The 25,343-nt window shown below is 49.0% G+C and overlaps 1 protein-coding gene across 4 annotated transcripts in view; it reads right to left on the minus strand.

The window, feature by feature from the left end:
- Positions 1–65: 65 nt before the first annotated feature.
- sdk2b (sidekick cell adhesion molecule 2b) overlaps positions 66–25,343 on the minus strand; it is an 82,804-nt gene continuing 57,526 nt past the window's right edge. Inside the window, exons 3-46 of one of the 4 annotated variants that reach the window (XM_061263901.1) lie at positions 22,264–22,370; positions 21,278–21,425; positions 16,854–16,987; positions 16,376–16,487; positions 16,117–16,307; positions 15,560–15,643; positions 15,299–15,493; positions 14,880–14,996; positions 14,325–14,492; positions 14,146–14,248; positions 13,610–13,786; positions 13,405–13,541; positions 12,308–12,455; positions 11,554–11,694; positions 11,102–11,283; positions 10,916–11,031; positions 10,652–10,847; positions 10,472–10,570; positions 10,214–10,405; positions 10,025–10,146; positions 9,852–9,961; positions 9,609–9,759; positions 9,296–9,533; positions 9,105–9,220; positions 8,830–9,019; positions 8,662–8,760; positions 8,398–8,592; positions 8,131–8,332; positions 7,948–8,051; positions 7,803–7,873; positions 7,451–7,583; positions 7,282–7,338; positions 7,111–7,212; positions 6,869–6,984; positions 6,614–6,800; positions 6,416–6,553; positions 6,124–6,336; positions 5,931–6,056; positions 5,688–5,852; positions 5,468–5,608; positions 4,730–4,868; positions 4,116–4,245; positions 2,762–2,818; positions 66–2,179 (exon numbers count right to left, since the gene is read on the minus strand). In XM_061263901.1, coding sequence (XP_061119885.1) covers positions 1,739–2,179; positions 2,762–2,818; positions 4,116–4,245; positions 4,730–4,868; positions 5,468–5,608; positions 5,688–5,852; positions 5,931–6,056; positions 6,124–6,336; positions 6,416–6,553; positions 6,614–6,800; positions 6,869–6,984; positions 7,111–7,212; positions 7,282–7,338; positions 7,451–7,583; positions 7,803–7,873; positions 7,948–8,051; positions 8,131–8,332; positions 8,398–8,592; positions 8,662–8,760; positions 8,830–9,019; positions 9,105–9,220; positions 9,296–9,533; positions 9,609–9,759; positions 9,852–9,961; positions 10,025–10,146; positions 10,214–10,405; positions 10,472–10,570; positions 10,652–10,847; positions 10,916–11,031; positions 11,102–11,283; positions 11,554–11,694; positions 12,308–12,455; positions 13,405–13,541; positions 13,610–13,786; positions 14,146–14,248; positions 14,325–14,492; positions 14,880–14,996; positions 15,299–15,493; positions 15,560–15,643; positions 16,117–16,307; positions 16,376–16,487; positions 16,854–16,987; positions 21,278–21,425; positions 22,264–22,370 — 6,490 coding nt within the window. In that variant the 3' untranslated portion in view covers positions 66–1,738. Of the gene's footprint in view, positions 2,180–2,761; positions 2,819–4,115; positions 4,246–4,729; positions 4,890–5,467; positions 5,609–5,687; positions 5,853–5,930; positions 6,057–6,123; positions 6,337–6,415; positions 6,554–6,613; positions 6,801–6,868; positions 6,985–7,110; positions 7,213–7,281; positions 7,339–7,450; positions 7,584–7,802; positions 7,874–7,947; positions 8,052–8,130; positions 8,333–8,397; positions 8,593–8,661; positions 8,761–8,829; positions 9,020–9,104; positions 9,221–9,295; positions 9,534–9,608; positions 9,760–9,851; positions 9,962–10,024; positions 10,147–10,213; positions 10,406–10,471; positions 10,571–10,651; positions 10,848–10,915; positions 11,032–11,101; positions 11,284–11,553; positions 11,695–12,307; positions 12,456–13,404; positions 13,542–13,609; positions 13,787–14,145; positions 14,249–14,324; positions 14,493–14,879; positions 14,997–15,298; positions 15,494–15,559; positions 15,644–16,116; positions 16,308–16,375; positions 16,488–16,853; positions 16,988–21,277; positions 21,426–22,263; positions 22,371–25,343 lie in introns of all 4 variants that reach the window. The other 3 variants (XM_061263900.1, XM_061263903.1, XM_061263902.1) reach the window with 3 other exon arrangements.

The raw sequence follows: 25,343 nt of genomic DNA on the forward strand, positions 1-25,343 counted from the left end.
ATTAAAACCCTTTGTGTCATAATATTTAGCACGCTGTTTTATACCAACATTTACACCTGCCCGACTAAACATTGAAAAATAATTTATTTCTGAAATGTACTGTGATCATATATTCATTCTTCTGCGTGGTAAGCTTTTATCGCATATGAAACAAAATCACCCCACAGGAAAAAAAAAATACAAACAAAAATAATGACAATTCAATGACTTTGTTCGAACAAACTAACCGTCGAGTTTTCACTGTAGCATCATTACAAGTGTCCAGGGAGGTCTACAGTTTGTCGTGCTCACTCACACAAACCACACACACAGTGAATGATCTGTAAAGCTTGGGGACGTGTGCTAACAAACGTACACACACACACCTGTGTACACACACATCGAAACAAAGCAATAGAGACAAACCAGCGGCTTAATTGATGGCGAGGCGATCCGCCGACATCATCAATTGGCAAGGAAAGTGAAAAGGGACGTAAAAGAGAAAATGCCCGCCGTTGATTCCAAAGCTACTCCAAGTTGGAATATCCACAAAAGCATCCAGTATATGTCCCCAATTCTCCGGCAGATGTCCTCCATGGAATGAAAGGCATCCGTTGGAATATGGACTCAAGGTAGAAATTAATCACTCATAAATATGAGTCCAGCTGATCTTTGACATGCTACTTGATTGTTTCTCCACACACACACACACAAAACATTTGCAAGTTTCATACAATCAACAGCAATTTTTCCTCCAAAACTATTTCAGTCACCATCAATGCCGAGTGAGCACTGACTAGTCCTCTAGGTACATATATATAATATATAACTTCATATTATATATATACATAAGTATGTCTCTATGTATATGTGTATTTAAGGATTCTTGTGACTTTGTACGACATACAAAGGTAGTACCATTTGAGCGTGTGCAAACGAGAGAGGGAAAAAAATGAAATTAGTCGTGCAAAAAAAAAAAAAGTGTGGTAGATGTATGATGTGTCCAAAAATGGTGCAAAAAGTTCCACGTTGAAGAAGTGTTGGAAATAAAAATGATGAGTTATGAAACAAAACAATGACCAAGGATCGTCACCACCTGTCAGAAAGTTGAAGGCGGTCCTAAAAGTGCCATGAATAAAAAGAATTACAAAAATTGGAGAAGCGATATTAACAAAGCACTAATAGCGGTTTGAGAATCTGTTTCAGAAGGTTTTGAAGTGAAAGCGTTTCTGAAAGTGTGAGAGGAAAACTGTTCAAGTTAAAAAAAAAAAAAAACACCCAAAAAATGTGGAATAAATCATGGGTCAAAAATTTGGAGGCGATCCTAAAAAGAAAAAAGTCATAACGCTAAGAAGAAGTATAAGTGCAACGGACGTATCATCACCATGTGTCAAAAAGCGTCCCCAGCTGAAGGAGTTTGTAAAAAGTGTGAAATGTGGAGAAAGTAAAGTGCAAATCACACCAACGTCCACGTGGAGACTTCAGGAAATTTCCTTTGTCCATCACATAAAAGGAGTGAGGGGCTCCTGCGAGCTTTGGGGCCTGTTCCACCTATGAAAAGAAAATGAAAAACAAATGATAAGAATTCATGCAAACAAAACGTGTGTTGCTTCATCACGTGTCTTGGATTTAGAAAGTCCCAAGATGAAATGTTGGAATACTATCATGATTTAAACGATGGTAAAAAACAAAAAAACAATCAAGAAGCGGGGTGGAAACTTCCAGACATTTCCTTAGTTTTTTTTCTTCCGGGCAATTCTCACACAAAGGAAGAGAAGCCCGCAATGGGGGCCCGCGAGCCTGGGGCCAGGCTGCTGGGTGGCCTGTAGAGGGCGCCCTGCTGGGCAGGTGGCTTGGCGCTCTGCTGGCACGGGGTGGGAGTCCGGCTTCCCTTGGGCCTGAACAGGCTGCCCTGGCCGGGCGGCTGTCCCTGTGCCTGCTGCTGTGGCTGCGCCTGTGGCTGGGGGCTGGGCGAGCTGAGTTGGGGCGGCAGAGGCGGCAGAGGGGGCAGCTGGGGCGGAGGGGCGGCGTGGTCCGGCTCGCCTGGCTCCGACTCGGCGTAGCTGTAGGCCTGCGCCCGGGAGATGCCCTTCTGCTGGCGGCGCCACGAGTTGTAGTAGGTGGGGTCGCTGATGTAGTGGTTGACAAAGGAGTGCGTCTTCTGGCGGTTGGCGTCCACCTCATACTCGCTGTCGCTGCCCTGCCAGAGAGAAAAAGGCGGCTTTTATCGTGTTGCGGAGTGATTAGCGCCGCTATAGCTAATGATGAATTATTGGGACCCTCGTTTGGAGCAAAAAGTAAAGCACACAAACATGCACACTTTGGGTGCTTTCACACTCGGCAGCTCGGACGTGGTTTCCAAACAACCTCGGACTTTTTTCCCCCCTCCAGCCAATGCAAAATCATCTTCCTGTTTACAAACAAAAGAAGATATGTGACGCATTCTTGGCATGTTTGGAATTTGTACAGCCCAAAACTGAACTGAAGCAAGGAATGTCCACAGGTATGTGAAAGCACCCTTCAAACACATCACGATGGACGCCAAGAACGATCAGAGATGGTCAAAGCGGGATGGATAAAGATGACCGAAGCGTGCATCCCAAAGAAAAAGCAAGATGACACCCGAGACGTTCAACAACTGGACCGCCGCTCGGGATCTTTACACCCAAACCGGGTCGGGACACAAAAGAAGTCTGGAATTGGATGGGAACTAGCGAGAGGAACCGGTCTGGCTACAAACACTTGAAAACAAACAAAAGCAGGCAGCCGACAGGAACCTCACCAAATGCAGGGGAAGTGTATGAAGACCACCTGTTCCGTATGAAAACACCAGCGCCTCCTATAGGTGAACAAAACATTTTTTTTTTTTTGAAACAGCACATTACTACATTAACACAGACTTTCCTTTTGATTAACCGGCAACTAGCTATTATTTTAAACAGGTTGGGATGGGCGAGACATTTAAAAAGAATGGGACGATGAGGTCAAGTACCCTTCACGGAAGTGGGCGGAGCAACTTTGAAACCCAAGTACCGCTGCAAACTTTCCCAGCCCCCGCCGCCTAACAGCCTGATCTGCCAAGCGGCCCTTCCCCCATCCCATCTCATCCCAAAAATCACCATCGCCGCTCGCCCAGTCCTTTGTCTTGCCGAGTTATGGATTATAGAAGCGGGAGGGGGTTGCCGTCGACACTGCGGGGGTCACCCGAAGCCCAAATTGTTTTTAAAAGGAATATTTCCCACTGGGTTGGATTATAGTGCCAGACTATTTGAATAAGGGAGAGGGACGATTTACTTCATCACGGCACAAACGTGATGTCATTTCCATTAAAGTGGATCTCTACAACGTAGCGTGTGTGTGTGTGTGTGTGACTCAGAAGTGAGATCATCTCTATTTGCTCCATGGGGAATGCTCATGTCTAAAAAAGGCACGCACAAAAAGTGTCAAGCGCGTAGGGAGCAGCGGGATTCAAAAGACGAGACTTCATTCGGGGGGGAAAACCCTCCGAGATCATTTGGGAGATTTTGGAGACGGAAAATGCAAATAGCAGGAACGTCAGCCAGGTTGGTGAAACGCCGAGGGAAAGCGCCGAAAACTCATTGTGGGGAAAAGTGAGAAGCCCATTTGAAGAGGGGAGGGGGGGTGACGAGAGAGGATTTAGGGGGGGCTGCGGAGTCCATACCAAGAATGTTCCCCCAAAACAATTCTTCCACCTTGACCCTTGGTCACTCGGCTAACCAGAGCGCAAGATATTTCACCACAGAAAGAAAATGAGAGACAGCCAGGGCCTTGACATAAACAAGAACAAATATGCATGGAAGACATATGGGAATAAAATATTCCAAAATGTGTGTGGGAAATGGGAATAAAGATGAGAGAGAAAGAGATCTGGAATTAATAGCCACTCTGGCTCAGCAGATGTAAAGAAACACAATGAGCTACAATATATTTTCACAGTGTTGGCTCCCACAACGGCGCAAACATCCCTTTTGTGTGATGACAAACTTGTGCTGAATGACAGGGAAAAAAGAAAAAAAAGATAACACAAAATACTGCAGTGCTGACAATGCAGAGTGGCGTGCGCACACGGACGTGATGAAAATCATAATTATATTTAAAAAAAACGGCGAGAGTACCTGCGAGTCCGAGATTTCAGAAGGTTTCTCCGTCAGGCTGCTGCTCTCCACGGGGATCAAGTCGTTATACTTTGTGCTCACGTCTTCGTCGGAGTAGTTGAGACTGCCTGGACTTGGCCTGGGAGGAGACCTGCATTAAAAAAAAAACACATTTGCTGAGCTTCATAAATCAGATCTCAACTGCTGACCACCAACAGCACTGAGCAGGGAAGAAAGGCCCCCTCCCTTCAGGTGGTCCTGCTAAACAAACCTAACCCTCACCCCCATCTCCTCTGACACGTGTTGACTTTTCCCAGCTGCATGTGGAGAAGTGGCATGAGTAAAAACACACACACACTTGTCCAAAAATTGACCATCCATCCTTCACTCCATCCCACTTGATGATGAAGAAAGTGGGCAAACATTGGCAATGTCAATGAGATGCCAAGATCTGAACTTCCCAATGCGTTTGAAGCCCTGGCTAATCGGAATCAGTCGTAAACACCGGCCTCCTGTCCGACACGCCTCAGAATTAGCCGGACTACGGCAGGATTAAGAGCCTGGTTTGAATTGGGATCAAGACGTTAATCCGTAATCGCCGGGGGGGATTCCAAAGTGCCGTGGCACCGACCCACCTGGTGTAGACGCCGTTCTTCCGGCAGAAGGAGTTCTTGACGGACAGCCGGCGGTTGTTGAGTTCCAGGGCGGGGAAGCGGCCCTCGTCTAGGCTCACCATGTCGCCGTGGGTCAGCGCGTTGCAGTTGGCGTTGTTGCCTGGGCATACGTACAGAGACACTGTGTGACCACAGGCCCGGGCGAGACGAGACCGTTAGAGATGTTGTCTTCTCTCGTGCGAGCAAGAGGAGAACTTGCATAAGCAAGAAAAAAAATGTTTACAAAAAGAATGAAGCTCATGATGGGCAATAAAATCTAAACCCGTGTGTTAGACGTTAAAAAAGAGCAGTCGCTCTGGGGTGACTTAAGGTCAACTGGCGGTTACACACAAGTATGTGAGGAAAAAAAAAACCCCACCAAAGCCTGACAGGGAGGCATTTGTGTCAGGAGCGAGATTTTTCTACTGTCAGTCAAATAGACGGGCAGGAAGTGACCCTGCTGGGGTAACGCCACCCAAGAAATGCTGAGCGAGCCCAAACACACGGCAATTGCCAATGAACAAGTTCCGACCTTGCCCGACTGAATCTTTTCACCGACATCTGGTTTGGGACGGATTTATGGAGGAGTTAACTGCTCGTTAAATAAAATCAACATGAGAGCAAAAATGTTGGATTTTTTTCTCCCGAGGGCAAGTAAAAAAAAAAAAAAAAAAAAAAAAAGTCGTAAAGCAACCTGGCTACCGTGCGGGCGGGCCTCACCTGATTCTGACTTCTTTGCATATTTCTTGCTTTGTCCTCGGATAATGAGGATGAAAACCAGCAGGAGGATGAAAATAAGCCCCACCAGGGCGACCACCACCAGGAACCACCACTCCTCGTAGAAGGGGGCCACTTTTTGGGCTGGTGTAAAATAAAATAAAATAAAATAAATAAATATCTTTTTCTTTCATTTCAAGACACTTGGCAGAAAGGCACTCACCAGATATGGAAGGAGTGGGAAGGCTCGGCGAGCCGTAGCCGTAATCGTTGACGCCGATGACCCGGAAGTCGTAGCTGACGCCTTGCTTCAGCATGTCCATGTTGAACGTGTGCGACGTCACTTCCTTGGGGATGTCCTTGATCAGGATGTCCCACAGACCTTCATCTGAGAAAAAAAAAAAAAGGGTCCAGGCTGATCAATACGGCCCAGGGTGGCGGTGGGATGGTGACACTAAAATCTCACCAGAAGGCCTGGCCTCGATGACGTAACGCGTAATTGGAGCGCGCCCCGGGTCACCGCTGGTCCAGTGGATGGTCAGCGCTGATCCATAGCGAGTGATAAAGGGGTCCCCTGGGGGTCCTGGTGCTCCTGCAAAGCCATCCCAAAAACCATTGAAGCATTTTAGTTCAACAAAAAGGATCCAAATTTGACTTACCTTCCCCAGGGCCGGTGGTGATGTTGGCCTCCACTTCGGGCCCGTACACAAAGGTCCTGGCGCGGATGCGGAAGTTGTACGTGGCGCCGTCGGCCAGGTCCTTCAGCTTGACCCAGAGCGGGCCGCCGGCCTTCACGTCCATCATGACGGTCCGACTGACGCCCGGTGGGGAGGAGGGGGAGTGGAGACAGTCGGCACAGACCGCCGAAGACTCTGCGCAAACACAATTACAGAACTTGAGATCCAGAAAGGTTGGCTCTGGATTATTTTTTTTTTTCTTTAACATTTATACCGTCAGCGGGTGCGCGGGGCTCGTAGACAAGACGATAGCCCTCGATGATGCCGTTGGGCAGGGCGGGCTCGCCCCACGACACGTTGACTGAAGAGGTGGTGAGCTCGCTGAAGTGGATGAAGCTAGGGGCGCTGGGGGCTGAAACACCAAGATAGTCAAGCTTTTGAAACTTTCCTCGAGGGAACAAGGTTGATTTACCTGCTTGTTGGGTGCGCCCTCTGATGGAGGGGCTGCGTGGTCCGTCCCCGGCGGCGTTAAAGGGGGCCACGCTAATCATGTAGCTGGTGTAGCCGGTCAGGTTCTTTAGCTTCACGCCTCCCTCGGGCATGAACAGGGTCCGTAGACGCTCCGTCTCGTTCTTTCGCTGGGACTCCCAAAAGTAGACCTTGGTGGGATGAGTTACATTATGGATGAATTTGAGCTTTTTAGATTTGACATCATTTTTTTTTTTACCTTGTAGCCTTGGATGTCGCCGTTCTGAGCGCTGAGCGGCGGCGGGTCCCACGTGACGTCCAGCTGGGTGGCGGTGGCCGACTGAACGGCCACGTTTTGCGGTGGCGCCGTGGGAACTAAATGCCATCGCACCACATTATTAGGAACCGACATTAGCTTGAACGATATGGAGCAGAAGTGGGCACCTGCTACACTTCACCAAAGTTTGCCCACCTCTGATTTTATAAATTGCACGCACACACCTGCTTCTCCGACAAAAACCTCCTGGGGCGGGCTGGTGGGCCCCTCGCCCACGGCGTTGTACACGCTCATGCGGATCTCGTAACGCTTGTGCTTGCTCAGCTCTGCGGCACCACATAAGACTCATCAAAACTTTGACCAATACATTTTTTTTTCTTTGCTGTGAAACTTACTGTCCAGCTCGAACTGAGTCAGAGAAGCGTCGCTCAGATTGCGGATGCTGTAGGGTGCTGTAGGTGAAATATTTGATGACATTGAGATTTTCCACACAGCACAGAAGGGAGAGGCCTTCTGCCACCTAGCGGCCAATCGTTTAAATGCAGCCCTTTGTTTCAGTCTCACCCGTGAGCTCGGCCCAAGCTGACATACTGTTGATGGCGTGGAGGGCGTAACCCCGGAGACGGTCGTACAGCAGCTCTCTGTAGCGGATGCGGAAGCCCAGCAGGATGCCGTTGATCCTCTCCTCAGGGGGAGGCTGCCAGGAGAGGAGAGGAGGGAAGGGTCAGGGTGAGAAAACAAGCGGCCCCTTTGTCATTGGAAAAAAAATGCTAATGACAAATTGAATTACATCAATAGCTCATTTTAAATAATTTTATTACTCTGCTTAGATTTTAAATGAAAAACATTCTACGATAAAAATTAGCCCCCCCAAAAAACAAAAAACTAAATGAATTGAAAACTCAATTCAAATTACCTTCCAGCGAATCAGCACTGACGTGGTGGTGTGGGGCGTGACCGAGAAGATGACAGGCGCTTCGTCTGGCGCTGGCGGGAGAGCGAACGATGGAGTGGACTGAGTTGCATTTGGCTCAACCGCTTACTTTTGGCGCACCGCCTACCATCCTGCAAGGTGGTGATGGCGTCGCTCTCCTCGCTGTATTCACTGTCGCCGATATCGTTGGTGGCTTTCACCCGGAACTGATAGGACGTGAAGGGCTTCAGCCTTGGCGACAGAAAGCACATCATCACATTTGGGCTTGAGTATTCCCCCAAAAAACGCTATGAACTTTTTCGGGGACAACCTGGAGACGACATAGGAGGTGCTGTCGTGGTTGACGGAGGCCGAGTGCACGGTCCAGTTGTTGTCGGGGAGCTGGCGCAGCTGCACGGTATAGTAGCGCACGGGCGAGAGGCCGTCGCTACCGGGTTCCCACGACAGCAGGACGCGGCGGGCGCGCACGTCCTTCTGATGCACGCTGGGGCGGCTGGTGGGCTGCGGGCGAGCTAGGGGCAAAAGATGAGCAAGATATGAGTTTTTGTCCCAATGAAAACCCTTGACCTCACGTTACCTCTTTTCTCAGTGGTGACCACCAGCGCCTCGGCCGCCTTGCCCCAGCCCTTGCGCGTCTGCGCCGTGATGCGGAACAAGTAGACGCACTCGGGTTTCAGGCCGTAGACGGTGTACTGGCGGGCGCTGGGGATGAGCACGTCCACAGTGGCGCTGTTGCCGTTGGTGGAGTTGAGGTGGTACGTGATCTGGTACGCTAGAAAGAGCATAGCCAGTTTAATTAAAAGTGCTTCCCTCATGCAAATAAAAAAAAATCCTTCCTCACCTAGGATAATCCCGTTGGGTTGCGAGGGTGATTGCCAAATCAGACGCACCGAAGTGGTGCGCACCTCCGGAAACAGGATCCCCATTGGTGGTCCAGGCACTGCGGGAAGGAGATGACGTCACCCTTCAATATCCACACAGTAATGGCAGAATAAGAGAAGAACCCTACCGTCGTCCAGAGTTCTCTGAAAGATGGGCGGAGAACTTGGCCGCCCATCTCCTACGCGGGTGAACGCCACCACCTGGATCTCGTACAGGACGTATTTGCCCAGACCCGTTAGATGGACGCTGTGCGTGGCGTTGCCTTCCACCATCCAGAACCGGGGGCCGGTATCCGAGTCCTTCTCTTTGTACACCACCTGCCAAATGGTGGAGAAATTGCATGGAGCTGTCACCCAGCTGTATCTCAGTCACATAAAAAAAAAGAAAAAACCTTGAGCAGACCTTGTAGCCTAAAATGAGTCCATTTCGGTCTGGCTCGGGTACTTCTGACCAGCGCACCAAAACACTGCTGGAGGTGGTGGCAAAGGCGGACACATTGGTGGGCCCGCAGGATGGTACTGGACAACAAACATTTCAAAAAATGAACACAAATGCGAAGCGCATATTAAATACAAACAAGCAGCTTGCCTCACCTGACTCCCGGGTCCGGCCTTTGATCGGCTGGCTCCACGGTCCGAGCCCGATGCCATTGAGGGCCTGCACCCTCACCTCGTACTCGGTCCATTCCTCCAGATCCTCGATGGTAAATTCTCTCTCCAGGCGGTCCGATATGGCCTGGGTGAGCGGGCGACCCGACGAGCCCGCCTTGGAGTACTGCACTCTGTAGCCCACTTGTTCCGCGTTACCGTTATACTCCCACTCGGGTAGAGGCTGGTGAGCGAGCGAAGGAGTGAAACGTGAATGAGAGTCTCCAAACTTGTTAAACATCTCATCTCATCTAGTTACCATCCATCTCAACCACAGGCTGGTCTCACTGGCCGTGCGCAGCGTGACGTTGGCCGGAGCGACGTCCGGAGGGGCTGGAAGCGTTTGGATCTTCCTGGAGGCTTGACTCGGGGGGCTGCTGCCCACGATGTTCACCTGACGCATGCGGAACCTGGCCAGTCAATTAGAATGACACACACAATTAAGATCAAGATGCTTGAGATCCAGAACCCGGCCTGAAACCCAAGCCATGTGTGTTCCCACCTGTAGAAGGTGTACGGATTGAGGTCAGGAACCTCCAGGGAGCGAGCGTCGGGTAGATTGGACACCTGGTGGACCGTCACCCAGTCCTCATTGTCTCCCACAACACCCACCTAAGCCCACCAATATAGTATTAACGTGACAAACACAATCCAAAGAAATGCCAGCGAGCTCACCTGGGCCTCCACGTGCCAGCGGGAAATGGAGGTCTTGCCGTCGTAGCCCGGCTTGAAGAGCAGGTTGACGGAGCGCGGGCCAATGTTGGAGATGGCGATGTTGGTGGGCGGGCCAGGAAGCTCTGGGAGGTATCGGGAAGTTCAGAGAATAAAATACAGCAAATGGGCACTGGCGGCTGGTTGACTGACCTGGTGGGACGCCCGAGGAGATGGTGGAGGATGAAAGCAGGCCTTGTCCCTTGGATGTCATGGCGGCCACCTCAATGGTGTACGTGGTGAGCGCGGTGAGGCCGGTGACGCGATACTCCAGAGTGACGCTCGGCAGGTAGTGGGTGACCCTCGTGTTGGTGCGGTTGAACTCCTCCCATGAGATGCGGTAGCCTACACAATGTTGGTCGCACACACATCAGAAAACGCTCGTGTGTGTGCGGGTGTGTGTGCGCGCACCGGTGAGAATGCCGTTCTTCTCGCTGGGTTCGCTCCAGCTAACTTTGAGCGATGTGTCAAGAATCTCGGTGAAGCTCAGGTGGCCGACGGCGCCTGGTGCTGAATGCAAAAAGACGCGCTCATTTTTTTTTTTTTTTTGGGGGGGGGGAAAAGTGAAAACCATAAAAAAAGAAGACTTACTGTCCTCATGCGTCATAACAAGTTTGGGAGGGCTGCGAGGTCCGTCGCCCGGCGTGGTGAAGCACAACGCTGAGGTGTAGTAGTTGCTGAACTTCTTCAGGCCCGTCACGTAGCCCACGTGGACGCCGTCTTGGAAATTGGGCCGCGCCGTCACCATCACGCTCTCACGTTCCTTGCCGGGCTCCCACGCATGCAGCTGAGGTTTCGGATGATGGTTTGATTCTCAACATTCACGTCAATTTTTGAATATGAACGCCCGCTGACCTTGTAGCCCTGGTTGATGCCGTTGATGAACTGCGGGTTGGGCGCGGTCCAGGTAAAGCGGATCGCTGTGGAGTTGACGGCCTCAGCCTGCACGTTGCCCGGGGCGATAGTGGGCACTGGAGTGGCGAGAAAAAAATGGATCCACCTCGATCGATCGATAGCTGAACAGACAGAGTCTCCGATTACCTCCTTGCAGGGTCCACTCTGTGACTTTGTGGCTGAAGGCTCCCAGGCCCGCTCCGTTGTAAGCGGCCACCTCAATTTCGTAGTTGGTCCAGATGATGAGGTCCTCCAGCAGCAGCGTGGTCACGTCCGGGCTGGAGATGTTCTTGGTCTGATAGTCCACCGGCAGCCCCGTCAGGCGGTACCTGACAAAAATACATGACAGAGTGACGCTGGGCAGTACCACAGACTTCCTGCTAGGGGGAGACAAAGCACCAACAAAATGAAACTCTTGTTTGAACCCCCTGAAAATGATTAAGAGTGTATAAGCTATAGACAATTTCCATAAAAAGAAAACGGTGGGTGGCTACCACCCATTGAACCTACCCCCCCCCCCCCCTCCCAAAAGTAGAAAAACAAAACAATCACTTGCCATTCAAATGAAATTGAGCAGTAAATGAAAGTCTCCGTCTTACCGGACCGTGTAGCCTCGCAAGATGCCGTTCTGGTGGCTCTCGGGCGGCGGCTGCCACTGGATCATGATGGACTGGTTGGTACGACCGCTGGCGATGACGTTCTGAGGAGCAGCGCTGGGGGGCTCCTCTGGCAACGACACGCTACAACACACAGCTTGGTCAAGGTTACGAAAAGTTCCAAATCTGAAAATGTTAAGGCTTCTCTTCTAAAGCTAATAAATGCCAGGAAAAGCCAACGAAGAAAAGAGACCAAATGTAATTGATCAAAAGCACCTTAACTGAGAGCAGATGCGCCAATGACTCCAAATGAACTCCATTTTGAATGTGATTGATGACTTCCGAACACATGCCTGGTTGTGCAAAAGGGGTGTGTAGACTTCTGCAATACATCCTCTCGTGTTTGTTTTTACTTCCCCTCTCGAAAAGACTACAATTGTATTATTTTGTAATTGAAAGTAATAATTACAGACTTAAGACCAGTTTACCTTTTGCGTTTACATTTTTACGATTTTAAAAACTCTGGCAGTGTACGAGATGACAACTACATCAGACTAAATTGTTTTTTTTCTCCCGGTTCACTGCGGCGTGTTTACGAGTACAAACGTGTTTGGTTTGTTTATCTGTGTGTCACCGACTCATGACTGAAAGGATCAGTCAAAGCGGTTGCCATGGAAACAGGCTTGGCTATTTACCGCAAAGTTTTCAACTCTAAGTCCGTTAACCTTTATGACTACATGATGGGATGGCAGCTCACCGCTCCGTCTCCTTGCTGAACTGGCCCTTGCCCACGTCGTTGACGGCGCACAGGCGGAATTGGTAGGAGCGCGCCGGGATCAGGCCACTGACTGTCACCGCGGACAGTTCGGGTTCGATGCTGGCCAGCAGGATGGCCCAGGGAGCGTCTGCAAATGACCACATCACATCATCGACACGGAGTTATTGTTTTCCTCCCAGCATATTTTTTCTAAGCATTTTTTTTTTTTTAATCATAATTTGATTAAAAAGATTTACAAAAATAAAAACATTATTATTTAAAAAAACAAAAAGAGTAATCCGCATACTTGTAATATTGTTTTGGGAGGTTAATTTTTCACAAAATGAGTCTAATTAAAAACAATACAGTCTTCACGTTTGCCAATCAAGCGGAATTATTTTGAGAAATAAAGTTCAAATGTGAAAGCGGGGGTACAGCTCTGATGAGAATCAAGGCAAATTTGTTTATTATTTATTCATCACTCGTATTATTTATTTATTATTTATTGTTTGTGCCTTCTTGTTTTTATTTTGTGTCGTCTACTTGTATGTCTGTCGCGTACTATGTCTCGTCACCGTGGGATAGAGGAAACGGAATTTCGGTTTCTTTGTGTGTCTTGACATATGAAGGGATTGACAATAAAGCAGACTTTTGACTTTTGACTTTGAAATATGTATATTTAGAGTTGAACTCCTTCTCGAATAAAGTTAGTTTTCTGACGACATGCCTCACGCCTCTTAGCAAGGGAGCGTCGTGACGATGGGCCTGCTGTGCGCACATCAGCGAGAATATTCAACAACTCTCACGCAACGACGCCGCTTTTGTGTCAAGGCACTTTGTCCCCCCCGATTGCAAAAGTGATGGACGCCCTTAATGACCAGTACTGATGTTAAATTCTTTTTCAACTTCCTCGCGGGGCACATGATGCGCTAACAGGGTGACGACATAGCGGCGTGGCGGCTTGAAATACAAAATAGGACAGTAGCTTTGAGGAAAAAATGTTTATCTTGGGGACTTTTTTTCAAGTGTTCTGTTTATTTACTGCGACAAGTTCTGATCCAAGATGTCGTTTGCAAACTAGGCCGAGAGTGACCTACTGTTCTCAGACACCTCCAGGATGTAACGCATGAGCGGGCTGTTGCCGTCAAAGGCCTTGGCCCAGGTCAGGTCGATGGCGCGCCGCTCCGAGCCGCTCAGCACAGCCGTGGGGTTCTCGGGCGCGTGAGGCAGCTGTCTGTGACATGAACACAAATGTCCTACAATTACCTGGCGACTCAATCCGATGACCCGGGTAATAGTCACCTGACGCGGAGGTGGGCGCTGCGGGAATCGTTGCCGCCCACCGAGGTGACGCGGCAAGTGTAGGTGCCGATGTCGCCCGACCACGTCTGGGAGATGTGCAGGGTGCCGTCGGCGTCCTGTTGCACGCGCGGGATGGCGTGCACGTTGATGGCCACGCCCTCTTTTTCCCACACGTGCCTGCGCGAGGACGATTTCGTAACAAGCAACACGACGTCAATCCGCTTTTTATATTTTTACAGATTATGAACAATTCTAGTGTACTATTTTGTTGTTCCTTGATGGGATTTTATGACTTTTTTTCATGATAAGAAAAAAAATATTTATTTTCTTTGTGACCTTGCAGGGCTGAGTTCCGTACTATTTTATGGCTGCATAGCGCGTCGCAAACAAGATGTAGCGGTAAACACCGGGGGTCTCGCGTTTTGGTCACTTTTATTCAGCGCTGAACTGCGGAGTTACATGATTCCGCAGGGCTTTATCGCATCCGCCTCAGCAGGTCGCCCGCTGAATAAAGCCGTTTGAATGCGTCGGCTTACCTGACATTCACGCTGGGATCGTGCGTGACACCGCAGGTCAGCGCGGCCTTGGTGCCTTTGATGATGCTCTGGTCCTGCGGGGGTGTCGTGATACGGGTTCGAGCTGAGGAGGCGGCGCGGCAGAGATGAGACAATGTTCCGGAACCACGAGAAGCAACACCGACCGCTCTTGCGCTTACCCCAGACCACGAGGTCGGCGGACGCCTCGTCGATGCCACGGGAGTTGCTGGCCATGCAAGTGTACGTGCCGGCGTCGGAGATGTGCGAGGGCGAGATGAGAAGGCTGCCCGACTCCAGCAAGGTGAAGCGGGGCAGCTGCACAGAACCGCTCGCCAGAACACGCTCCCCTGATGAGGCAACCGGGGTGTCAAGACTTTCGCAAACTTGCAGCTTCTGCGCGGCATAAATTGTTTCGACTCGGCCCGACTACTCGGCTGCAATTATTATTTTAAATGTTAAGTCCAGGGTTGAAAAAGATTTGAGGCAAAATATCAAACAGGAGTTGAATGGAAAGCCTGAGCGGAACCGGAGCGAGGAGTGGATCACAAGGAGAAACCGGGACATGTTTATCCTCATTGTGATGCAAAACAAGAAAAGCCCGGTGCGGGATAAACCTTGGGATCCAAGCCGGCTTTAGCCAGTAAGCCGCCACAAACTATCCTCCCGTGTGTAACAGATAGCATACGTTCTAATCCCCCGGGTGTGTACGTCAACGTGTGTGTGTTTGTGCAAACCTTTTTGCCAGGTGATAGCTGGTCTCGGAGCGCCCGAAGTCTCGCAGTGCAGGATGATGGACATTCCGTCAATCACGGTGCTGTCCGAGGGTCCGGCTGTGATGTTGGGAGCGATACCTGCGCGGGCACAAAGAATAAGTCAAACACGGCGAGAAGAAATCTCGCTCGGAGAACTGCGAGCGCCCGCCTTTTGATTTCGAGTTTGCGCTCAAGTGTCCTTCACTATTCTTCACCTTCACGCCGCGCCAAACACACAACTCATACCGGATGTCGACAAAGGAATGTCTTTCGCGGAATAAATGGAGGAATTGAAGCGGTTTAGAAATTCATAGAACAGCAACGCCATCCAAAATATGGCATGAAATGTCACTCGTGATAAATTGTTTTTATTCCAATTTGAGCGGAAATCGGGGACCCACTGGTGACGGCGAGGTACGTGTTGGTCTGGACCTCGCCGGCCGCGTTCCTGGCGAAACACTGGAACATGCCGGTGTCGTCGGGCAGGAGGCCGTTGACCTGCAGGCTGCCGCCTGTCAGCACCCGGTACCGCGGCGTTTTGACCGGGTCGATGGGCGTGGCGTCCTTGTACCAAACGATGTCAGGTTGGGGTACACCTGTGGAGGGCGCTATTTAGTGGTAAACCAGTATTGATGGAAAAGATAAAAAAAATCCTTGCACACCTCGCGCTTGACAGGGAATGTCCACCACCTTCTCCATCTCGGCCGTGATGTGCTTCTCAGGCTCTTTGATGAACTGCGGCGGCTCTGGGAGAAGACACGAGAATGGAAACGGCGCTGACGTAATCCCAAATCCCGCCGCAGCAATCGGCAACGTTTCAAACGAGAACCGACAGATTTAATTGGAAGGGTGAGAAAGACGAGACGCGGCCCATTGGGGATAGCGAAAACAAAGAAATAAGGCGGCGTCAAAAGTCAGACGGAGAGACATTTGGTATTCCGCTTTTGGGCTGTGACCTTCAAACGGGCAGCAGGGGAGGCTGGGCCGGTCGGTGTCAGTAGGCGGCATTCAAAGGGAAAAAGTTAAGCGCACCTTGCTCTTTGAATGCCATCGCAACCTTGACGCTATCAAAGCGTTCAAAAGCGACTCGGGCATTCAAATGCTTTCGCCGAGGCCAGCCGGTTTAGCGGCGCCTTCACTTTTGGCTACAGAACCACATTGAATTTCAGCAAGCGGACGGTTGGCTGGGTAGCAAAAAAAAACGAGTTACGTGGCTCACCAAGCACGTGCAAATATGCGCCGGCGCTGACGGACGGCACGCTGCTACTGCGAAGCACAGCCTCGCATTCGTAGTAGCCGGCGTCCGCCACAAGGGGGCTGAGGATGGTCAGCCGACGGCTGAAGTCGCTGAGGCCGCTGCTGATGGCAACGCCGTTCTTCCGCCAAGTGATGCTCAACTTGATGAGAGGCCTAAAAAGTGATGAGCGCAAGTTATTTGCCACGCTCTCCTTTTTTTTTTTTTTTTTTAGCGTCTTCACCTGGCGTTGGCCACGCACTCCATGGTGACTTCGGACGTTCCCGTGACGACGCTGGTGTTCCGGGGCGGGATGATGATGGTGGGGGCGATGGGGTCCGCCGGGCCGCCGACATCTACACGCAGATTGGAACAGAAATCATGAATGTATCAAGAATGCTCAAACGCAGATTACAATCCTCCGTGGATCACAAAGTGGGGAGTCCTGTAATTTGGCAAGAATTAAAAGGGAGAGAAGGAAAAAGATTGGACGAGTGGCCAATAATCCCGCCTGCAGCTTCCTGACATGAGCTCGCTTCTGGGAAGTGGCAAATTGTCAGCTATGCTCCAGGAGCCGGCCGGCATTCCTGTCGGGTGGTTTTGAGACTTGGCAGCCGTTCCAAACTGGCCTTCGTCCCACTGCCTGGCGGGTAAGGAGCCAAACCCGAGCTGTGGCACTTTTAACAGGCTGACTGCGCATGTGTGTGTGTGTGGCCACTCACTCTCCACCGAGAGGGTGATGGGCTGGCTGGTCTTGTTCTCGCCATTCTTATCGTTGACCGCCTGGACATAGTAGCGGCCGGCGTCTGGCGCCACGGTGGACAGGATGACCAGCGTATTGTCAAGTGTGATGGCACTAGGAAACAAAACACATCAAAAATAGTTAAGCAATATTTCAATACTGGTTGAAAAAAAAAAAAAAGGAACAATGTTTCAATACTGGTTGAAGCTTAAAAAGGAACAATGATTCGCGTGATGACAGCTAAACTACATTTGATGTTTTCATCCAGAGGCCGCGCAACCCATTAAACATTTTAGCACCATAATTACGCTCTTCAAGCCACATTAGCCGTATTGATCAAGAGAGCGTAAACAATGTGTCGGCGGACAGAGCGCGGTGTAAATATCGACGTCCTCCTCCGATAAGCGTTATGAAACATGATAGTGGGGCGCAAAAACTTAATTGCGGATTTTACGGCGATATTGAATGGCCAATTTTTGGCAACCGTGGTATCGGTTCTTTGCATCGGTACCAGTGAGTACTTTGAACATCCCTGGGATCTGACTTTCGCATTCTAAAGGGGCAGCTAAAATTTGGAGTTGAAAATGAGTAATGCTGCAAAATCAGCAACACAATGAGGCTGCCAGACTACCGTCGCTCGCATTCGCCATTCTCCTGTCTCATTTATCTGCCGTCTTCTTGCCAGATGGCACTTGAAATCAATACGGGGCTCTAACCTGACATTCAAAAATCTTTCCCGAAAAATCCTGCAGAAGAAGATTGCAAACGACAAGTGCTGAAAAAGCAGTGGAATATCATGAATGCTAAAATAATCGACTATATATGAAAAAACAAAAACAGCTCGTTTGTGAAACATTCGAATTTTCACATCCTCCGCCTCAAATATTCAATCAACATTTCCGGCTGGTATTCAAAGTGTCTGCCCTCGGCGCCCCGTGACGTGTGTCTATTTTAACGCGAGGGTGCTATTTTCATCACCGGAACAGAATTTGACAGCTTGTTCTCCACAAGTGGCGCAATTATTGTCGCTTGTTGCGTGTCGGTGTGAAACCTTTGACAAGAGTTTTTTTTTTTGTGAGGGAATAGAATCATCAAAAATCACTGGGGGGGGGGGGGGCTTTTGGCTAACTTGACCGCTTATCTGGGGACTCCCTCCTTAAAGGGACGGACAAAGGGGTCTCTACGGCCCCCGCTTATGATCCACGATAAATATTTAATGTCGTGTGGATGGCGACATAGCAAACACGTCTATAAATTATTGAGCTCTTTGAGAAAGGAAGCATCCACAGGTGAGTCCAGAGGACCTTTTGGAAAATGGGGTGACTCCATTTTTTTTTTTAACCTGGCAGTTAAAGACGGCGGGAATTACCCGAAGAGCCGACTCGAAATTTGTGAAGCTGATTATGCGTGACGCTTTTGTTTGTCGCTTCTGGCGCAACTGCCGTTTGCAGCAAAAAAATAAATAAAAGCGGCCGAGTTGCTTGCGAGCGTGCCAAGGGAAGGCTCTCCAGCGGAATGGCGCTCCTTCAGGGCAGGAATGATGACGCAAACAGGACGGAAGAAAAGCTGTTGAACATACAAAGGACGAGGAAGGAACAAGCAATGGGCGATGTAGCGCATAATCGTTAAAGCAACTTTTCATTCACAATGTTTTGACCTTGCGGCTTTGTTTGCCGCGTGACTTCATCATCGCCGAGATGGCTTCCGATACAAAGCGCAACAAGAGAATACCGAGGTGCAAATCAAAGTTCGACACCCTCGCGGTGAGATTTTTCACAAAGCGCCTCCTTTTCCCTTTCACCATCATTTTCCGTCCGCCGGCCCGCTGAGTATCGAGCACATTTGCTCGCTTTCTTTGTACGCGCTGAGACGGCCTCGGTGCCGACGCATGAGCCACTTGAACCCTGCCCCCCCTGATTAACCGACCCCCGCTCGCTGCTGCGGTGAGGTCGACGGCTGCTATTTGTTGCCTGGGAATGCAAGCGAGAGGATGGAGGAGTGAGGTTACAAGCTTCGCAGCCAAGAAATACACATATTATTGTGCAATAGTTGGATTCTTAAGTGCCGTGATTTGTATCCAATTGTAAACGACTGGAACGTATCATATTAAATCACCCGAGTGATTTCTATCGAGTCATAATTGAATCTAATGGGAGTCGACGGTACGATTTGAACGAATCGCATCATAATGTAAGTGAAGCAATTTTGGAATCCTTCGTATCATAATTCGATGTGCCCCAAAACAACAATGGCAACAAACAAGGTCTGCCTGCCGTAGAGTATGTCGACGGGAATCTGGCCCCTCAGAGGAAGATTCCCGGCGATTCGCTGTCTCCTTTTGACTAATGTCCAATCTATAGCCAAGTGACAGGAACCAACGAGGGCCATTAATTGATCAGACACTGCAGCAGATTAGTCAAAGGTCCCACTTGGTCTTTGGTTCCATCTTTGCAAGGAGGGTGCGTGGGTAGGGGTGGTGGGGGGGGGAGAAAAAAAATCCATGCCTGGCTGTTGATAGGTCAGTTATGTATTCCCTTTTCCCGGCAAAAAGCCTGACAATTCTGAACAAATGCGCTCGCCGGAGCTTCTTATTATACAGTACATTAAGTCGCTCCCAAATTGCACAACAAATCAGGCAAAGTGAATGCGAAAAGGAGTGAAAGTCGTCGAGCTCAAAGAAGAGCGATGGGCTTTACTGGTAAATGCCTCGCCTCCCCTGCCCCCCACCCCCCCCTCCCGTACATCAAAACAAAGACGCCTCCAAGCCCTCCCTTGACCTCGTTTGTAAAGCGCTGCGACCGTCAATCAAGCCGCTGAGGTATGACTCCAACCTCCACGGAGGGAAAATATGAGCGCGGCAGAAGACCTCGTGTGTCACAGGCGGAGTAGTTACACTCAAACGGTCACCCAAAGTGGCTGTCAGCTTGCAGGATGATCGGGCTAGCGCAAAATGACATGAGTTCACATGCTTCCGAGATCCTCCGGTAAAAGAAATCAGGATGTGTGCTACGATAGGAAATTCAATTACAACACACTGTGTCGAAATAATCAAAATGCAATGAATTGCATCATAAGTGGACCGAATCGTACGATAATCGGAGCACATCAGTTAGCGTGTGCTAATTGGGTGACGGACGCGATGGAATAACAACGGCCCGGAGGCGAGCCGTGATATTTTTCGTCTGCTGGGATGAAACTTGAAAAGCACGCTATGCCCATGTCGGGATTCATCGAATTATATTTCGTCTGCTACCTTTGGACGAGCGCGGCGATGTGACGAAGACCCTCGGGGAGTCTGCAAATGAAAGTTATGACACCTGAGGAGGGAAATAAGGTGCCGGGCGGCGAGTGGAAAGTACATTATTTTTCCATTCGGTGCGTCATTAAAAAGTGTATCATTGTTTTACCGCATTATTTGTATGTTCATTTCCAGGTGAGACAAAATATGCCAAAAGCAACCCGGGTGGTGACATCATCAAAACGTCTTTAAAAGCTTCATTGTCATTCCGAGCCGGCCAATCATGATGCTGATGAGGATGAGGATGAAGAGCTGATAAGGAGCATTCACTTCAACCCAGGGCAAGGTCGTCTCCCACTCCCGACAAATGCAGATGTGATGAGGAGATTGCGGGAAGGATGTGTGTGCACTTCCAGCAGAAATAGTGCTGTCATTAAAAAATAATTAAAAAAGAAAATAATTAAAAGAAATATAAAAATGATAAATAATTAAATAAGAAAATAATTAAAATAATATAAAAATAAATAATAATAATAAATAATTAAATAAGATACTAAGAAACCTCAGTATGAAACAATACAATCTAAATAAAAATACTGTCAATGAAAATAAAAAAATGCTCAGCCAGAATATCGCTATGTTGATATCGTCAAAACATCTAAAAATATTATCAGGCCTGTACATGTCACGCAGAGTAGGAGCTGCAAACTCATTGTTTTTTTTATCAGGTGCTTTTCCTCCTGTTGTCCTTTCCCGTTTGAAAGGAGCAAAAAGGGAAAAATAATCCCATCACAGGGCGTTCTGGGATCTGACCGGCAGATATTGACGGCGCCTCGCCGAAGAAACACCAACCTCCAAATTGGAGGCCAAAATGAAGACAGACAAGGAGGGGTGGGGGCGAGCTGAGATGAAAGTAGCTGGCTCGGGTTCTCTTTCTAAACCCAAGATGGGGAACAGAAGAGGGCAATTCCATTTCTCCTGGAGCCAAAGTGGCTTTTTTTTTTTTTTTTTTTTGCTCATGTGTTGTGGTGGAAACCGAATGCGGGCAAAAAAAAAAAAAAAAAGAAAATGAACAAAACAAAGTGAAACTCAAACAAGTTACCACAAGCCTGCTTTTGTGTTCTAATATAAATGAGTCAAGGCCAATGAAAAAAAAAATAACTCACATGCGACTGCTGGGTGGGATCTTGCGTCCGTCCCGGTACCACGTGACTTGGGGTTGCGGGAAGCTACGGATGCGAGGCGCCGGGACGACGGCGCCCTCGCCCTGCGAGACCGACTGGTCGCGCTCGCCCTCCTCAAAGCTGCCCATGACTGCGAGGAGAAATCAGACAAAAAGAAAGGTCAGTCTGCGTTGGCGTTGATGGACTGCTGTTGCCATGGTCACCGCTCCTCTGTGATAACAACCTTGACTCGGAAACCAAAATAACATACCTTTATTTAAAACCCAAATGAAATACAGTGATCCCTCGCTACTTCGCGTTTCATTTATCGTGGCTTCACTACGTCGCAGATTTTTTTTCCAAATAAAAAAAAAAACATTTAAAAGTCAAAATAAAACTTCTCAACTGAGGAAACATGTGTCTAACCTTTAAGACAAGGTAGTATTGCCAAATGTTCATTTACATTCCTTTAGTAGTCCATCTTTCCGCTAACTCGTTAGCCTGCCCAGTACTTCTTGTTGGTGACTGTACTTTGCGGATTTCACTTACCCGGGTGCTTTTTGGAACCAATTATCCGCGATAAACGAGGGATCACTGCACCGATTTAAAAGCCGAACTTCAAGCTTGAAAGTCGGATCGGCCTGACAATAATAACGCGTAAACAAGCGGTGTGCTCTGTCTGGGAAGGCGGGAAAACTTTGTTACACCTCACTAACGAGACCAGGGAACTAAATTTGCGGGTTCCCTTTCCGCTAGGGGCGGATGACAGATGTTGTTGGGGCGCTGTTACACCGTGACACAAACGACAAAAACAACAAAATCAGTCACGTAATAATCGGAATCATCGTCATAATAATGAGCGCAACAGCTGTGGCGGCAGGTACATCCTTTAGCGGCAACATCTGCCTACCTACTCGCTCCTTAATGCACTGTCAATCAAACACTGTGTGTGTGTGTGTGTGTGCACAAAAGCACTCTGTGATACTTACAAGCCACTTGCACTTCAGTGCGACGCTGCAGCAGCGCTCCCACGCGATTGCGAACAATGCAGCGGTAGAAGCCGGCATGGGAGCGGTCCAGCGATGGGATCAGGTACCTGCAACAAACACACACGTCAAAAACTGGACACACGTCGAATCTTCTGGATTGTAGTTGCCTTCTGCAGTGCACACGCACACAAACAACACACTTAAGACCATCTAATGGATGAGCAAGGGCGCAGAGGACAGCAGAGCTTAGCTGCTGCTGTTTACTCCAATGATAATGATTCTCTTGGGGGTTCCACAGTGTGGACCGCCCCCCCCCCCCCCCCCTTCCACTCAAGAACACACACAAGGAACAGAAAACACACCAAAATGTCATTTATGCAAATACAAGCGGTGAAGACTACAGTAGTTGACCTTGACCTCGCACGCAACGCAATAGCATCTCTTTCATGCGCATTAATGCCGCTAATCAATGATGTCTTTGGCTTTCTTACAAGTCCGCCAAGAGAGGAGCTCAGCTGCGAAGAGGTTGCAGAATTTCTCTCATTTAAGCCGTTAATTGGAGGGAGGCAAGCGTCAAAACCTTGTCAATTGTTAATGGAGTGCGGCTAGGGTCGGAGAAAAGCAGGCTGGTACGGAGGTCACGCAAACAGCTAAATTAGCAGCGAGCGAGTCTTTGTTGTACGCCTTTTAATTGGGAGTCACTCTCGCATGACGTGTTTTGTCAAGATGGGGGGGGCGGGGGGGGGGAGTTGTTGCGGAAGGTGAAAAGGTGGCTCATCTTCCCGCCTTCCATCACGGTGGTGACGATGATGGCGGGGTGTCTTTGAAACGAAGGCGCTGGGGTAAAAACGACATTTCTAAATCTGAAGAGGCAATTAAAAGTTGAAAAAATGCTGGCGAACGTGATAGACAAAACTATTGGGACACCTTCCAAATACAGCAAAACAGACACAACAAGTCGGCCATTTTAGGCTATCTTTTGTGCCAGAGCTTGTTAGCATTAGCTAAAGTGTACTAGACGCTAACGTCCGAGTTATTTCTTTTGGGATACATTTTAAAAGCCTACAGATAACAAGACCCATCATGGAGCGAGTTTAACCTCTCCGAGGCCGGGCACCGCTTCCTCCTCTCAGAAGCTCTCTCTCACGTCCCTCATAATGAATACAATTAACCTTTGGCGAGCAGGTGGCGGCATCGGCGGGAGGGAAAGTGGCAGGTGGGAAGGGAAAATGGAAGGGAAGGGCCAGGTGATAGGGTCCTCTCAGCGGGAGATGACGGCGCGAGACAGAGATTGATCGATGTTCCGGAGCGCGACGCTCTCCGCCACATCTTCGCTAATTAGTCTCCACACAGCTGAGATGAGAGGATGCGGTGGCGTCGGACAGAGTGCCGACTACTGCCGGGGGAATAGAGTGTTTTTTGGATAATAAGGTGAAGCAGCATGTGGTTTGTCCTCTTCCAAGCAACTGAGCAATTTGATAATTGAGGCCATTTTACACAGGGTGCCTCCATTTTTGTAGCCACATTAAGCAACATTACGACGCGCACGTTCATTGCATTCAAAAGAGCCTTTTCTTGGAAAAGTATTTCAGAAAGTCTATGTACCCCCTCTCCCTCCAGTGCAGTCACATTGATTGTGTTGTTATTGTGGCTCGTTAAATGAGATGAGCGGTGGCCTCGCGATGAGGAGGGCAAGGAGCGGCCAGCAACATCCAATTAGCGCTGGGGGAAACTTGCTCTATGCTCACGTTTGTGGCGAGGGGGGTGTGTGGGGGTCTTGGACCAGCCAGGATCTCGTTGGCTTGGAGACATAAATGGATTGCCATACTATTATCATTATTTTATTTTATATATCATTATTATTTTTTTTTTTTATAATATTATTATTATTTACTCCTTGTCGTGGATTTATTTTATTTTTATGTTATTATTTTTACTATTTAGTTTTCATTCTTTTTTATAACATTATTATTACTTACTCCTTGTCGCGCAGAAGCGGCGTTACACTTCCTCTATCCGTGTAATTGCATCTGTGTATTATATTCGGGCTGACTTTAATTTGCCCAGAGCAGCCATGAAATTACAACATCTGCAAAAATATTTGCAACGGACGGTCCGCTGAGTTCGCATGCGAGGAAATGGTTTTTAGTCATGCCTTGGTGACAAATCTAGCGCCGCGTAGACTTTGATTTAGTCGGTGCGGATCAATCAAACAGCAAGCGACGCTCTATTACCAACGCGGTCAAAGTGTCAGTCGCATTGTCACGCTTGTTCCCGCTCGATTGTCGTTTTCTCTTGCGATTGCATTACCCGGCCAAAACTAATTTACACATTTCAAAAAAGGTAGACGGCGGTGGCGGGAAGGCGCGTCATCCCGCTAAAAAGTCAAGTCTGAGAAGCCGTCCCATCTTCAATGTCACGCAATTTAATTTTGCCACCGCATTGATTAGATTCGCCGACTTCCTCGCGGCGCCTACTTATTTTGCTAGAAGCGGCTCATCGAGGTTATTTATTTATATTTGGTGGTGGCCAAAACAAATCTACTACGGTCCTATTGATGGACTGATTGACCACTAGGTCATGTGACACGCTACTCACCAACTAACTAAATAAAATGAGCAAACCCGAACGCCGCTTGACCATGACATTATCGGTTTTTCCTTCTGGGCATGCTGCTGTGTCGGGTTGGAAGTGCAACAGCGCGGCGAGCGTGTTGTGCGCTTCCCTCTCGAGTACACTCGGACCACTTCTCCTCACACTCGCGTGTCACTTTGCTCTTATCAGCCTCTGGAGATCTGCAAGACATCATCAACTCGCCGAGGCTGGCATCTTTTTTTTTTTTGCCCCTTCCTATATACTGTATGATCAAGACTCTGCGAGCGTGCGTGTGTGCCTCACAAACACACACAAACATGCAGCCAATACGCACACGCAGCTTAGTGAGATAAGCCCGTGTTGGCTGCACGATAACAATCTTCCAGTTACCGTTAAAGACGGTTTATCTGCCGACCCTTAACACACACGCGCACACACACACACACAGAAAAGACATTCACACTTTTATCATGCCATGTGGTAGA

Source organism: Syngnathus typhle, linkage group LG18, assembly GCF_033458585.1.
Source record: "Syngnathus typhle isolate RoL2023-S1 ecotype Sweden linkage group LG18, RoL_Styp_1.0, whole genome shotgun sequence".
NCBI classification, from domain to species: Eukaryota; Metazoa; Chordata; class Actinopteri; order Syngnathiformes; family Syngnathidae; genus Syngnathus; species Syngnathus typhle.